Source organism: Zootoca vivipara, chromosome 8, assembly GCF_965207765.1.
Source record: "Zootoca vivipara chromosome 8, rZooViv2.hap1.1, whole genome shotgun sequence".
NCBI classification, from domain to species: domain Eukaryota; kingdom Metazoa; phylum Chordata; class Lepidosauria; order Squamata; family Lacertidae; genus Zootoca; species Zootoca vivipara.
In genome coordinates, this window is record NC_142591.1 from 68305982 (window position 1) to 68322810 (window position 16829).

Sequence of the window (16829 nt, forward strand, 5' to 3'; positions counted from 1 at the left end):
CAGTAGGTACAGGGTTGTTTTTCCCACCTTTCTTTTGTTCACTGCAGCATTCTGATGGGCAATTGGCCTTTGGCAAAATGTGCCCTTTTGTGCAGCCCTTCATAGGTAAAGGTTATTTATTAAGAGTTGTTGCGCTTCCTGCATGATTTAGGACTATCTAGGGCAACTGGGCTGCTGGTTCTCACTTGGGGGAAGGTTGATGGTCACCCGCTGTAAGCATTGGCCAGGCTCCTCAAAATTATATGCACCAGCCTATGCGCCAGATCTTATGCATGTACCCCTGAACAATATATAGAAGGGACATGATCACACTGTAGATTTTTCACATTTAAGAACTACAGTAATTCAGATTTAATCAACAACAGAGAAATAAGGCACCTTTTTGCTTGGCACATGTTTATCTGAAGACCAGAGTATTATGGAAATTTGGCAAGAGTGCCTCAGACAAGGCTCACAAGTTATTCAGCAGTCATTTGTGCAAGCAGAATTTCCCTGAGAGCTCACACAGCATCTACTGGCAGTATGCCTGGTATTCACTGCTACAATTAACACTTATTTTTATTGGCACCACATTTCCCCCCCCCCCCCCCCCCCCGAGTAATTACAGGTCACTGCCACATGCTGTTCTATAGTTTTACCTTTTCCTACCTTAATCTTCTGGTGGTGGTTTTTTTTTATTAAAAAAAACACACACAACAACTTCCCCGTGCCTTGATGTTTTTGCTAATTTTGGCCTCTTGTTTCTTTGCCTTTTTATTGGGTGGTAAGTGATGGAGCGCTCAAATCTACCAGCAAGAGGGGGGGAAACTGTGAGCTGCCAAAACTTGCACAGAAGACCAATCCCACATTTCCCCACTTTTCCTGTAATACAGATCTTGAGAGAAAGCATGGGAGAATCAGCAGGCGAGAAGTGGATTATTATTTGTGTAATCCTTCCTTCAACTCACAGAAGGTCACTTGCAAAAGCTCCTCCCTTTCCCACCCACCATTCCCACTCTTTACAGTGATTTTCCTCACCCAGATAGGAATTTGCAGGTGAAATTTGGCAAGACCTTCGTGTCCTTTTTTCCTATTACAGTCATACCTCGGTTTAAGTACGCCTCGGTTTGATTATTTTCAGTTTAAGTACTCCGCGGACCTGTCTGCAACAGATTAATCCACTTTCCATTACTTTCAATGGGAAAGTTACAGGTAGGTAGCCGTGTTGGTCTGAGTCGAAGCAAAATAAAAAAAATCCTTCAGTAGCACCTTAAAGACCAACTAAGTTTATATTTTGGTATGAGCTTTCGTGTGCATGCACACTTCTTCAGATACCAATGGGAAACTTTCAATGGGAAAGTTCGCTTCAGGTTAAGTACGCTTCAGGTTAAGAACAGACTTCCGGAACCAATTGTGTTTGTGAACCGAGGTACTACTGTAGTTCTACTCTGCAACTGCAGGGTGGCAACTGTTGCTGTTATTACCAACCAAGAAAATAACTCTAAAAACCAAATCTTATTAATATACTGCATTTGTAAAAGCAAGCAAGCAAGCAAGCAACCAACCAGTAATGTTACTTGTGAAAATAGTACAAAATTATTATTTTATATCCATTTTATTTGCTATTGATATTATTATTACTATTGAAGGGGAGCGGGTGGCGCTCTAGTCTAAGCTACTGAGCCTCTTGGGCTTGCCGATCGGAAGGTCGGCAGTTCGAATCCCTGCGACTGGGTGAGCTCCCGTTGCTCGGGCCCAGCTTCTGCCAACCTAGCAGTTCAAAAGCACGCCAGTGCAAGTAAATAAATAGGTACCGCTGCGGCGGGAAGGTAAACAGTGTTTCCGTGCGCTCTGGTTTCCGTCATGGTGTTCCATTGCGTCAGAAGTGGCTTAGTCATGCTGGCCACATGACCCAGAAAGCTGTCTGTGGACAAATGCCGGCTCCCTTGGCCTGATAGCAAGATGAGCCCTGCAACCCCATAGTTGCCTTTGACTGGACTTAACCGTCCAGGGCTCCTTTACCTTTAAAAAACCAAAACCAAAACCTTTTTATTACTATTGCGCATGTTAATCACTTGTTACCCGAAGGTCTCTAAGCAATTAACAAAACATTTAAAACATAAAAATAAACTATAGGCCTACCATAAAAACAGAACAAAACAAACCCCTATAACACCCACAGGAAGACTTGGCAGCACACTAATAGCAAAACAGCATCACATTTGCCGTCTAAAGATACGTAATTCTTTACCTGGTGCCAAAAGGATGTCAACAAAGGTGCCTGGCAGAGCTCGTGGGGGAGAGCACTCCACAGACAGGGAGCCACAACTGAAAAGGCCCTCTCCCTTTTCACCACCCTCTGGTCTCTCTCAGCAGTGCACGGAGGGTAAGTTATCATACCTCCCAAAGTTGATTAGTAATGAGTGTGGTAAATTATGGTAAAATGTTGGTCTATACCGAAAAATGTTTCTGGCTTTCAGCCCTCCCTGCCATGACTCCAGCAGGAGAAACCAAAAGCAGAAAATATACTTACTACCAGTTGTAGTTCGACACAGTAGTCTACCATCGTTTCTCCACATTTTCCATAGCAAACAGACCATGAGGACCCACTCTCTTATTACCGCATGGTTTATTTGCTACAAGGAATGTGGGAAAATAATGGGCAATGGGTTTAATCAAGCATCGGAATGGATCCTTCCATTCTAGGCACTTTTTCACAAACAAGGGCTGCAGGTATAAGTCATAGCTGAAACACCCAACTATTTAAATTAGCTTTGGATAAAAATACAGGGCATCTATATTTTAAAATTATATTTCCAATACATGGTGTTCTTCCTACTGAAGTGACTGAGTCATTTGCTCAATGATTGAACTCTTGTTTACGTGATGTAATATATTTTTTTAAAGTGTGGCTCATTAGCCAGCTTTAAGCCTCAAGTAAATGGGTGTTGTGCTATTTACATCCACCCAGCGCATTGTATGAGATGTCGAACTCTTGTGTAAAGCACACATGCCAAAATTACTAAATAACTGAGTTCACTCCTGTACCCCAAACCTATGTGTAACTATAGTGCATTATAATGCATTATAACAATACTTGCTATTACCTGGCCTTAAAAAAAACTCCCACCAATACAGTACATACAAATGCTTTTTAAAAATCCTGCCATCATGAGTACGGTAAGTCACAAACAGCCATCACATATCTAAGTTTAAGAAAAAGGATTTACCGATAAGTGAATATTTTCAAGTGTAGAATTCTTGGGAGAATAAAAGTAAAACCATTCTTCAAACTAGCAGCCCATCAACAAATTGTCTCCCCGGAAATACGCATGACCTTGCATCACTTACTTCCTTAACAGACCTTCTTTTCTTTTCCTTTCTTTCCTTTCTTTTTTAAAAAACACCTTTTGTGTAAAACTTTTGGCAGGACCCCTTAACCCTCAATCCTTGCTGAAACAAAGCCTCAAGGCGCAATCCTGGGCACAGGTTTATCCATGACCTCACACAATACAGAACAGCATGTGGAAATATCAGCCACCCACACTCTCATATACAGTATAGCGCATGCACAGAAACTACACATGCAATAGGAAGGCATGTACTGTATCTACTTACAAATACACAAATACATAGTGTGTACGTGTTTCACACAAACAGAGGCAAGATCCCACTGACTACATACAATATGGTGTGTGTGTGTGTGTGTGTGTGTGTGTGTGTACACACACACACATTGTGTATATGTACAGTACTGTATATAAATAACACATGCAACACACACGTACCTACCGACAAACGCACACGTAAGTAGTCTGCATACGAGATCTCTGTCTCTCTCTCTCTCTCTCTCTCTCTCTCTCTCTGTCTCTCTCTCTCTGTCTCTCTCTCTCTCTCTCTCTCTCTCTCTCTCTCTCTCTCTCTCTCTCTCACACACACACACACATTTCTGTACAAAATAATAAACTGTTGTGCGGCCGCCCCGTGGCGCAGTGAGTCGGTGCGTCCGGTAACCAGAAGATCGGTGGTTCGAGCCCACGCCGGATCCCTGCACTGCAGAGGGTTGGACTAGATGACCCTGGGGCTCCCTCCTAACCCTACTCACCCACGATATACTACGTAGACCCACGCCGCGCGGAGCGGCCCCTTTAAGCGCCGCAGCCTCGAGGCGGAGCCTGTCAAAGAAAAACTTTTGCCCAACTTTTCGCCCAGCGGGTCGAGCCCTTCTCGCCGGCCCTTTTGGCTTTTCGGGGCAGGCTTGCTGTGAGGCCACGGGCTCCGAGAGAGGCTCAAGAGGCCGCCTGCGCGACCACACACACCCGACCCCTCGGACTTCGGGGTGGGGAGGAGACCCTTTCCAAGCGCCGCGCTCCCCGTCCCTGTCGCCTCATGGAGTACCTCACCACTTTCACGGGCAAGAGCAGCCGGCTGCTGAGGGGCACCGCCAGCCGCCTGTGGGGCTCCGCGCCCGGCTCCGGGGGCCCCCGCCAGGTCCACTTCCAGGACTCCCTGCACGAAGGGGAGCCCAAGCCGGAGCCCCCGATAGGTAGGAGGGAGGCCTCCCCGTGGCGCTGAGGGGTCTGCTTGGGATGAGGAACTCCGCTTATGGGGCGGCAGGGAGGGGGTCCTATGGGAGAAATTTTCCTCACCCGCCCCCACGTTTATTCTCTCCCCCCCCGCCCCTCGCACACGTCACGAAAGGTATAGGAATGCGGGCTTCTCTAGGGCGGGGGCTGCTTTGGGTCGGGGGAAAGGAGGCCTCTGGGGAGCCATGAGGAAGCCGAGGCGGAGCGGGCCTCCGGAGTTCAGCTCGGGTGGGGCGAGAAGTTGGAAGAGCCCGCCGCCCCCTTTCTCAAGCTTGGTTGCAGGTGGGGGTTGGGGTTGGGGTGTGTGTGTTTGAGGGGAGAAGGGCATCCTGGTGTGTGTGTGTGTTTGGGGGGCGAGCTCCCCATTCCCCTCCTCATCCCATCCCAGAGGTGGGGCGGGGGCAAGTAGGGAAACTGGCGCCTTGCGTTGCTGTCAGGAGACGCTCGGGCCCACAAGTGTAAGAAGGCTGGGTGTGGGCCCAGCTCAATGGAGATTGCAGAATGCACAGAAAAGTATACATTTCCTACAAAAGGGACACAAAAATTTGGGTCCCTGGGCGTGCTGAAGCTATCCAATATTAGAAGCGCTCAGGAAGGCAGCAGTATATATATCATTTTGGACATAAATGTGTGTTTGTGTGTGTCACATGCAGACTATGTACGTGTGTGTGTGTGTGTTGGTAGGTACATGTGTGTTGCATGTGTATTTTCTGTGCATGCAAAATGTACACACACACACACAAACACACACACAGAGACACTGTATGTAGTCTACCCATGGTTTCCCTCCTCCTTCGTATTTTGTTGTTGTTGTTTAGTCGTGTCCGACTCTTCGTGACCCCTTCGTATTTGATGACACCCAAATGGAAAAGGTATAGGCTTGCTGGGTGGGTGTGTAGAGGCAGCTGTTTCTGCGCAAGGAGAGCCTGATCCTTTCAGCTGAGAAATCAGGAGGGCAGGAAAGAGGGGGTGGCTCAAGACCAATACAATCACTTCCCCAGTATGGGGGGGGAGGAGCAGTAAAAGTTGTATTTGCAGCTGCAGCAAGAAGAGGCAGGGGCTGTGCTTTGCAGGACTGGCTCCTGCCCCTGTCAAAGCTCAGCAGGGAGGGCTGGGCCAGTTTCGGAAAGCAGCCTGGTTGCTCACATGCCTCAAGCTGTCTTCATAGGAGCCTCTGCCATTTATTTGCACACTTGCTTTTTCTTGGGGGGCGAGGGCGGTTAGGGTAGTATTCGAGGCCTAGACCCTGCTGCACCTCTAGAGTGAGAGAACAGGAGAGGGGGATTGGAGGTAGCAGTGGCCATTCCTTGAAATCAAGGCTCACTTGCTTTCACAAACAAACAGTGGTTTGCTCAGTGCCTGTAGGTTGCTTGGGACCACTGGGAAGTGAAGAAGATCACATTCCCAATAGTCTTCGTAGGGAGGTCCTAGAAGAGCTTTCCTCAGTCTCCAGATGTAGCTTCCTCACATCCTTGAGCACCAACAGTACTGCCTGGGACTGATGGGAGCTGGAATCCAACGACATATGGAGGGCCACAAGTAGTGGAAAAGCCTTTGTAAATGCCAGAGGGTATAAACACTGGAAGCCACCTCTAGTGCTGGTAATTGTCTGTGTGAAAGTTTTGAAGCCCTGCTTCCTCTCCCCCTTCTGTACCCATGGAGTAAGCATGATGTGGTGGCATAAGCCTACTCTTCTAACTATACATGATTAGGGTTTCAATGTTGAAACCATTAAGAGTAGGCTGTTGGCTTCTTTATTGGCCATTCACTTCTGAGCTTATAGGGTATGTTGGTAGTGAAAATGCTTTTTCATAATAGGCCCATTCTTGAGATTGCATCTCTTTCCATAGGCATTTTCTTCTGAAATGCACAAAGAGAATATTGATTGTGGCTCCTTATCTGCCTATCAAAATGCAAATGCTATGAGGCTTGTAAATTACCTTATGTTCCCAATGGGCTGCACAACATCAGTACATTGTACAGTGGTACCTCTACTTACGAATTTAATGCGTTCCGAACGCACATTCGTAAGTCGGAAAAAAATTGTAAGTCGAATCCCATAGGAATGCATTGGGAGAAAAAATTCGTAAGTCGAAGCAACCCTATCTAAAAATTCGTAAGTAGAAAAAATCCTATCTAAACAGCATCCAAGATGGCGGACGGAGCTCCCTTCGTAAGTAGAAACATTTGTAAGTCGAGTCATTCGTAAGTAGAGGTACCACTGTATATGGATTTATTTCCTAACCCACCTCACAGGGTGGTTGCATGGAAAATATGAAACTAGGGAGAGCCATGTATGCCACATTTAGCTCCTTGGTGGAAAGGTGGGATATAAATGCAATAATAAATATATTAAGAAACAAATTTTCAAATCTCCATGAAAGGACAACAGATGAGTTGGTGATAGTGCTTATTTTCAATTTCAAGTTGCTTTGCCCATTATTCACATTTTAATGGTGTCCTAGTTTTTACTTTTTGAAATATGGGAACCGTACATAAAGGTACATTAATCAGGCAGCTTTCCTGTCAAGTGTACACTTGGTCATAAACTTGGCTTTACTGCCAACTAGTACGTGGAAAGACCTTGATCTACAGAGTGATGATGAAAAGTATAAAAGCGCAAGTGAAAAAAGGAAGAATACCAGTACTTCTTGATGTCCTTCATAATCCATTCAAGAGAACAGATATAAGTGGCAAAAGAAGAGATTTAAGTGGGTAGTGCTTAAGCTGAAATGCCTAAAACTCCGTATTTCAGTTTAATGAAAATGTGAAGAGCCTTCTCCCCCATCCTTTAAGAAGTGCTTTCCAGAACTGAATGTGCAGTTTTTCCGAACCAGGGCAGAAAAGAATTGACCACTTGCGTGTTTATTCTGCTCATCTATTGCTCTGTATTTATTGACTTACAGGAAATTTTATGCTATCTTTCTAACCATGCCCACTGAAAAGCTGCATAGATCAGGGATGGGGAAACTGCAGTCCTTCAGGTGTTCTTGGATTCTAGCTTCCATCAGTCCCACCCAGTATTGCCGATAGTCAGGGATAATGGGTCTTGTACTCAGACATCATTCTAGTGTGCCACAAATTTCCCATCCCTGTTATAGATACTTAACAGATACATCTTTATTTTCTCTATCGTAATCTTCCCTTCATTCTCTTCTTTTAAGATTTGAAAATTGGAGAGTTTAGAATTGTTGCTACTTTAAATCACCTTTCTTAGCCTGAATGACATGTCTTGCTCTACTAAAACATAGTATTTCATTAATGGCTGTTCAGGGTAGTAAAGCCCTAGTAATTATAAGTTTCTATTTGAATAAGTGTTGAAATAGCTTTAAATGAGAGGAGTTGCATACAGTTGTTTTTAAGCAAGGGGTGTTGAATGCTGGAGCAAGTGGTTATTTTGCATCAGCAATATGTGAGCTCACTTAAAATTAATCTGCTTGCATTTGTAGTTCAGTTAAATTGAAATTGGTGGCCTTATTCACATGTAACAATAATCCAAAGTATGGTTTAGCATGAGTGAGCAAGACTGCTGGCACACCGTAATAAAATTGTGGGCACATTACTTCTCTCCCCTCCCCCTCTCCCATGCTGCACTACCAGGAGGAAAACCATGGTTTGGCTTAGCATTGCATCTCCACCTGAGCTTATGGTTTGTCCTGCTCCAAACAAACCATCAGACTGGATTTGGACATGCTAACCAACCATGGTTTATCTCCCAGGAGTGTGGGAGGAGTAAAGTGACCACAGCGTTGCCAGTATGTACCAGCAAACTTGCTCATCCCGTCTGTCTCATAGTTTGGTATGTGTGAGCCAGTCAAATGAAACTCAAGTTTTATTTCTTCTGGGATAACAACTATTGAGCTTACATAAATCTTGTGTGTATGAGGTATGAGTAAGGCTGAAGTTGATGTGAGTCTGGCTTGCTTCTGTTTAGCATGCCATCTGTTGCTTACTGATAGGTTTGCAGGGGTTTGCACTCTCAGCTTTTCAGCCAGCATAAATAATTATCAGTCTGATAAACCTAGGAGTTTAGAATTTGAGCTGCAAGCTGAAAGTTCTCATTCAAATTCCAGTTCAGTCATAAACTCAATAGATTTTATTTCTCGGCATCTCTCTGGATGCAGTTCTTAGGAAACTGCAGAAATAAAGAAGTAATTATTAGTAATGACCAGGCAAAAGGACATGGGTGGCACTGTGGTCTAAACCAGAGAGCCTAGGGCTTGCCGATCAGAAGGTCAGCAGTTCGAATCCCCACGACGGGGAGAGCTCCTGTTGTTCGGTCCCAGCTCCTGCCCACCTAGCAGTTCGAAAGCATGTCAAGTGCAAGTACAGTAGATAAATAGGTACCGCTCCACCGGGAAGCTGTCTGCAGACAAAACCGGCTCCCTGGCCTATAGAGCAAGATGAGCGCGCAACCCCAGAGTCGTCCGCGACTGGACCTAATGGTCAGGGATACCTTTACCTTTACTAGGCAAGTACTTTTTTTATTTCCTCTGGCCTATTAAATACGTTTTGACCAGTTAAATTTGTTTTAGTCCACTGTTTAGTCTCTGCTTCTTGATTTTTCTGCTGCACTAGATTTATTTTTGTGAAGCTTTTATTCAATTTTAAGTTTTTTGTGTTGCAAGCTGCTCTAACAACTTTCTGTTTTAGTGCCAGGCATAAATACTATAAACCAACTGTACCTTACAGAATGTTGACAAGTTTACAGAGATAATGCATTTGAAACACTTTCAGTGCTTAGCTGTTCATATTTTGAAGCTTTTGAAAGTGCCCTCTAAAACATGTCCTTCCTTTGACTTTCTCTTCACAAACACAACCTCAGCTAGCTAAACTAGCCAAGTTTTTTTGTCTCACCTTCACCTGTAGTCTATGACTGTTTGTAAAGATGTGTCAAATAATCATGGAAAATAATTCATCCATGAAATAGAAAGATCAACATAGATGCTTGTTTCTGGTACAGTATTAAGCTTTAATGTAGCTTAGTGGTGGAACACATTATTTGTTTGCAGAAGTTACAAGCTTCAAAACTAGGAATCTCCAGATTGGTCAGGAAAAGACTTGAAACTCTAGAGTGCCACTGCCAGTCAGTGGACAATGCTGAGCTAGATGGATCAATGATCAGATTCAGTATAACAAGCTAGTAAAAAGAATAATAAATGTAAAAACTAAAGTAAACGTGCTCCATGATGCCAGGAAATTGTAATTTACCCTAACCTTGTGTCTCTTAAATGGCTTTGGATGTGCTCTGGGAATGAATTAAAATGATAATTGCACTAAATGTAATATATAACTGGTAAATCTTGTCTCACTGGTTTGTGTGCATCTCTATTTGAATTACTGTAGTATTGTGTACTTCCAGATTCATAAGCAAATATTAATAAGTAATATACAGTTCTCCTTTTCATTTTTTTTAAAGACTTGCTCTTCTGAAGGTTTTGTCATATATGGCTCTAATTGGTGGAGACTCATATAGTGCACTGAAGGGTGGATGCTGCACACTCCTGCCCTTTGACTTACCTCTGAATGCCATTGTTCTGAATGGGGCGTTTTCTGTATAGGACTGTAAAGGTTGCAGGGATTGGGCTATACCTGTAGTATTTTATTCAACCTAGGGATATCAAGCAGGCTTGGGAATGGGGAAGGTTTGCTGGGGTAACGTGTTGAAAGATCCCAGTTTCCTGCTGCTCATGAATTCTGCACAATTACCTTATCTGCGTAGATAACTTGGTATGTGGAAACAATAATGTGTATCTGAAGGCTATCTTGAACCAGCTGTTCAGCGGCTCTTGAAAGTACTTCTTATTGACTAGTCTTATTTAAGTTAAAGGCTCTAAAGGGCCCTGATTTTCTTCTGATTGAATGCTGTTCAATTATTCAGGATGAAGGTGAAAATAAGGATTTTAGAAACACTACATGATGACAATGCATTAATGTATCTCAGTTTTGTTAGCATCATAATGCTTCTCCTGTTTTATGTAGCAATTACCACATTCATATTGATAATTAAAATAAATTGAGGTATTTAACATACTTAATAGTAATGAGAACATTAATTTTGCCAATTTTTATTCTATTAAACATTGCTTCTTTTTCATGTTTCAGAAATGGATTGTGGTATCCATTAGTGTGAACAAGTGAAGGAAGGGCCTCAGCATTGTGTAATTCTCCCTTTCTTCTCCTCCTGTACTGCTGGAAGGAGAGTTCAGAAGTACTGTATTTGCTTCCGCTTTTGATTAACCATAGCTTGCTATGTCCAGAACTAGAACCGTGTGTAATCTTGGTTGGTTTAAACAAGGCAACTTCAGTAACGATGTTTTGAATTGGTTTGTTTGAAACAAGTATAGTTAATAATAACCACAGTTTGTCACAGCTAGCGGGGTGGGGAAAGAGGGTAGTATGCAAGTCTGAGGCTTGCTGTATGGCTCATTCCTGCTGATTCATATCACATTAAATTATGATTATTCTACGGGAAAAACTTCATTAATAGGAAACTATAGTTGAGACTTAAGCACTCAGATACCTCTATCCTCTCCCCCTGTTTATTGTGCCACTAGAGGAGGCTGAAGAGCTTCCCGATTTCCTTTTAAACTATCCACATTACTCTGTTATGTCTAATCTTCAGAACTGTGGTTTGTTTAAACAATGGTTAGAACAAGCCAGGATCAGACAGTGGATTCAGATTGTCTGTTAATTTTACTAACCATAGTTGAAACAAACCACATATCCTCAAATGTGAATGACAAAGGGTACTGTGTTTAGTTTCATTCTCTTCCTCTGTCATGTAAAAGAAGAGAGGAAAAGGGCTAATGGGCAAATCTGACATTTTCTCATGTTATGAGAAAAAACTCATTTTCCCTTATGGGGTACCCAAGAGTCCATATAGAGTCCTTTTGTAGGTTCTCTATCGGTAGGAGAAAATGACAGACCAACCAGAGAATATTGAAAAACAAAGCAGCTAGTAAGCCTGATCTTTATTAAAGCTGTTGCAACAAGGTGCTCACAACCACACATGGGGGGGGGAGGTACCCAGAACAAAGGTGTGCCCGCCCTTAAATAGACTTTTGAAATTGCCGCCACTCAACCTCTAGACCACCCCCAGAAACATCATACATATATCACAGAAGGGGTGTATCCCAGGACCACCTCTCCCAATGCCTCATACATACATCAATCACAGGAGGGGCTACAACGGACTACAACAGAAATCTGAGTGCGTTGTTTTTTCTCTTGTCTGGTAGGTTGCTTGATTGGATTACCTGGGCATCCTGGCCACTCTTGTTACTCAATTCCTGAATCCAGGTCACAGGCTCATCCCTATTCATATAAAATATTCCTTCCAGTAGCACCTTAGAGACCAACTAAGTTTGTCATTGGTATGAGCTTGTGTGTGTGCATGCACACCTCTTCAGATACACTGAAACAGAAGTAACCAGACCTTTATATATAGTGAGAGGGGTGTTACTCAGAAGGGGGGTGGGAATGCGTGATTGGCTGATAGGTGTGGTAAACCTGTTGATGACTGTTAACGACTGCAATTGGTCTTACAGGAAAAAGCATTGGGTAAGATGGCTAAAAATAGCTTTATCATGTATAATGAGATAATAATCCAATATCTCTATTCAGACCATCAGGTCTCTCCATGGTTTTAAGTTTGGTAATAAGTTGAAATTCAGCAACTTCTCTTTCCAGTCTATTTCTGAAATTCTTTTGTAATAAGACAGCTACTTTGAGATCTTTTATAGAATGTCCTGGGAAATTGAAGTGTTCTCCTACTAGTTTCTCTGTCTCTTAAATGTGCCCTTAAGACAGGATTTGTGAAAGAGACAGTGGGGAGATTTCCCATTTCCTTCAACCTTGCACACCTTGCAGAGAAATATTTAAGGTCATTTTGGGAGAGAGAAAATGGTTTCAGGACTTCTGTGGGTTTCAGACAAGTGGTTTACATATTTGTATGTGTTTGCTTGGTACATTTATGAACATCTATTTTATTTATAACACTCATAATATTAAATAAATGTATCCTGGTGTGGGTGAACCAGCGTTGCTTTTTACATAAGAAGTAGTATATCAAAGAACTGTTGGGAAATTACCCCTAATAAATACCCTTGTTCTGATAACACAATATGGAAGTAAGAACCTTCCAGTATGGAGCTAAAAATAATGGCACCTTTATCAGATGTTTGAGATTTAAATTGTGGTTTGTAGTATAAGGTTGCTATCAAATGGTTTTTACTGAAAGGTAAAATTTTATACATAGTGAAGGGTTTTCAAACAATTACTTTTTCTGTCTTACTGGTTTGTCCTCTACAATACTTTTAATAACTTAATTGGAATAGTTACAACTTTCAGTGTTTCTTCTTGAAATGAAATTATTTTGATTCTCTTTTTAGCATCATTTAATCTGATGGTGGGACGCGGATGGCGCTGTGGTCTAAACCACAGAGCCTAGGGCTTGCCGACCAGAAGGTTGGCAGTTAGAATCCTCGCCACCGGGTGAGCTCCCATTGTTCGGTCCCTGCTCCTGCCAACCTAGCAGTTCGAAAGCACATCAAAATGCAAGTAGATAAATAGGTACCACTCCGGTGGGAAGGTAAACGGCGTTTCCGTGTTCTGCTCTGGTTCGCCAGAAGCGGCTTAGTCATGCTGGCCACATGACACGGAAGCTGTCTGCGGACAAACGCCGGCTCCCTCAGCCAGTAAAGTGAGAGGAGCGCCACAACCCCACAGTCGTCCTCGACTGGACTTAACGGTCAGGGGTCCCTTTACCTTTAATCTGATGGCATCTATTGTTTTGATAACTAATCTTGTTGTGATATGACAGAGGAATGAGAATAAGTTTTAGTAGAAAGTATAAAATCTATGCTGATAAATCTGTTTATGAAGGAGAAATATAATTTCCTTGTGTTCCTTTCCGCCCCCACCCCCATTTTGATTAGGCCATTTCCCAACACTTAGTATCTGAATGAATTTTGTGACCCCCACCTACCATCTCCCACATGTACATCTCACAGGCTGTATACATGTACTTCTCCCACCCACATCCTGTTTTCTTTGGTGTGCTTACTCAGATTTACTTAAATGTTCCAGGAATAAATAGGAGGAAAAGTAACTGAAAGGCATTTAAAGGGAGGAGGGGGATTGTCTGAATTTCTTTGTGAATGGGCCACTTCTGAGCTGAGTTCACAGCTCCTTTCAAATTAGCATTTGTGGTGCAAAGTATTTCTGAGTGAAACATGAAATGCATTACACTTGGACTATAATTTTTAAAAAGGACATGCATATAATCTGTATACAGAAGCCCAGCTTTACATGAAAATGTCCATCCTTTGTGTCATTGCTAATGCTTTTAAAAGCTGCATTTTAAAATTGTGTCTACTAAGCTGTGCACAGTCAGTTGCAGCTAATGGGCATATCCTGTGCAGTGTAGAACTAACTGGTGTTATAATTATTTGTTACAAATTATTTTAACCTTGTCCTATACAATTCTTGTCATACAGCATTTTTTAAAAAATTGATAACACTCTGAATGTTTTCAGGTATTTGTGAAACTAGGAAGATATTCCCAGTCACTGGAGTAGTTTATATTGGTCAAATCCTTAAAGCAAAACAGAGGAGTGAAGTCCCTGTTCTGGCAGCTAGTTGTGTTAGGCTGAGTTGAGAGTCACAGGGTATAAGCTGTGTAACTGGTGAAATAGATGTCTGCCCACGGGGCTGTAGTCAGCAGTCTGTGACAATACTGAAAGGGAGAGAAAAATGAATGTAACGCGTGCCTTGCCTCATTTTTTTTCAGATACTGGCCAGAAAAAGACCCTAGACAAGAAAGATGGGAGACGAATGTCTTTTCAAAAGCCTAAAGGGACTATAGAGTACACAGTAAGTAACTACTCACCTACATAATATGCAATAGAAATCTATAAAGATTTGGATATGTTTAATATTTGGATATTAGTTTTCTGAATGCTATTTAAGAAGAAAAGTGATGCATGTTACCTTTTTGTTTATTCAGGCTGTAGCTCTGTCAGGCAGGTGATCACCTTAACAGGATTGACGAGTACTATTTTGAGTCTTTTCAGAAATGATGCAGCGTAATTCTGGAGAGGCAAAGTTAACCTTTCTAGTATTCCTGTAGAGGTTATCAAGTTGTGAATAATTGTAAATCAACAGGACATTCCTTTAGATGCACAAATTATTTTACTTCTAGGAAAGAACCAGATTTTTAAAATCCCTTACTGCCTTTATAGCTTTCAGCATTGTCCGGTGAATGCAGGTGATTGTGCTGTTAGTTCATCCTTGCAGTGCCTTTGAATAACATTCTTATGTTCTCAGAATTTCCATTGATCTATTGCTACTTGGAAGCATAGTTCTATTTTTTCCAGCAGTATCTGAAAATGGAGCCTTTCTGTAACTGTTACGTTCTTCAAATGACCCTCAAACAGTGCTGCAGTCAAGTGTTTCGTATTTCTGGTTACTAAGGGAAACTGAATTAAGAAATGTTTTGCTACATATTGCCTGTATAACTAGGACTTATAAAGTTATAATATTTAAATTGGCACATTAAACTGGCACATTATAAATAATTTAATCTTGTTTCTAAAATAAAAAAGATGTGCTTTAAACTAAAATACTATTAAGTACATGGATAATTTTTGTAAATATTTTAACAGTAAGACTACTATGTACTCTGAAGTTGCACTGACAACTTGATTGGCTGGAATTCCAGAAATTCAGATCAGTATAAGCATGAAATGTAATTAGGAAGTAAAATTATTCTTTCATATTAAGCAAATTACTGGAGTAAACAAAGTGATGCAGGCTGATCTGTCAGCTCTCATGCTTCTGTGTTAACAAAATGGATTTCAGTATCTTGCATTAACCACATACATGCTGCTTCTCTGAACCTCTGCATTAACTTGTTAAGATTGTTTACCCAGTCTTTGCCATGTGGTTCCAGGGTGGGTTCCAGAATATTAACTACAGTATTAAAAAACACTTACTGAATGTGATGTGTATTGTATCTGTATGAATAGGTGTAAAATATTGGGCAGTTGTCTATAATTTGGTGTATTGGGTAGTATGTTCAGTAGTATTTCAAGCACTTTCAGAAAGTTGACATAGCTTTCAGTGAACCATATACCCTTCTGGGTCATGGTCAGAATCACAATACAGTAGTACGGTACCTCACTTAAGTATTTCTATTGTTTCAGAAGCTTGTAGTATTCAGACTAAATAAGGTGCAGAACATATACCACTCTTAATTCATTGGCAGGGAGTTTAAAACATTGATTTAAATGTTTAGCAATAGTAATTTAGACTCTCACAGTTTCATTACTGCCAGTTCTACTGCTTCTTACTGCATGTTCCATCCTAGAGTGGTAACAGATTACAGAAGAGATTGAAAACCTTTCATCCAACACTGTTACAATTTTCTACCTTAAAATGTTAAATGTAGCTGTTGCATAATACTTTGGAGTTCATTTCCCTTATTCACTTTCCTCTTACTGACAAAGTATTGCCTCTTCTGCCTGTCCCCACCCATTTCCATGCACTGGTAGCTTGTATGTTTGTTTGAATTTCTATCTTACAGTATTTCCAAGGCAGGTAGCTAAACCTACACTCCTAAACCTGGGAATGTCACACTGAATTCAATAATATTTATTTCTGAGGACACATGGTTTGTATCCAAAGTAGCACTATATACTACTTTAAATGTGTCTCTGGGAGGAGGTGGGGGAATGAGGGTTATTTTTTGTTTTTGTTTTGTTATGTATTTTGTTTTTATCTTGTATTTTTATGCTGTGAACCACCCCGAGATCTTCAGATGAAGAGTGATATGCCAATTTAATAAATAATAATAATATGTGAACTTTTCACCAGCATGTGGATTTCTGCTTGTGCAATGGAACATTCTCCATCTCTCTCCCTGCAAACCAAAAAACTATTCTAGGGGTTCCCCCAAGCCTCCAGAGAAGATATGTTGAGGAGAGGGGCAAGTTCTGTTGTGCAAGTGTAAATACCACCCTTGGGTAGGATTATTCTGTAACATAAATTTTAAAATACGAAAATGGAAAAAAATGTTAGGAGAATTTCTCCTCCTTCCATATGCTTACCTCATGTAACCAAAAGGCATTCTTAGAAGGCTATAATAGGGCCTTAGAAGCATTTTTTTGATCCTACTTTATTGGTACAAGAAAATGTCAACTTTCTAGGAAATTATAAAAAGGTCTTACTTAAGGAAATACAAGAAAGGGATTATTATTTCTT

The 16829-nt window shown here is 41.7% G+C and overlaps 1 protein-coding gene across 18 annotated transcripts in view; it reads left to right on the forward strand.

Annotated features, from left to right (window-relative positions):
• OXR1 (oxidation resistance 1) overlaps positions 1 to 16829 on the forward strand; it is a 232497-nt gene that overhangs the window by 173574 nt on the left and 42094 nt on the right. For 12 of the 18 annotated variants that reach the window (XM_035125767.3, XM_088675819.1, XM_088675826.1 and 9 more), the window contains one exon: positions 14359 to 14441. In XM_035125767.3, coding sequence (XP_034981658.3) covers positions 14359 to 14441 — 83 coding nt within the window. Of the gene's footprint in view, positions 1 to 3963; positions 4526 to 4735; positions 4848 to 14358; positions 14442 to 16829 lie in introns of those variants that run through there. The other 6 variants (XM_088675828.1, XM_088675824.1, XM_088675831.1 and 3 more) reach the window with 3 other exon arrangements.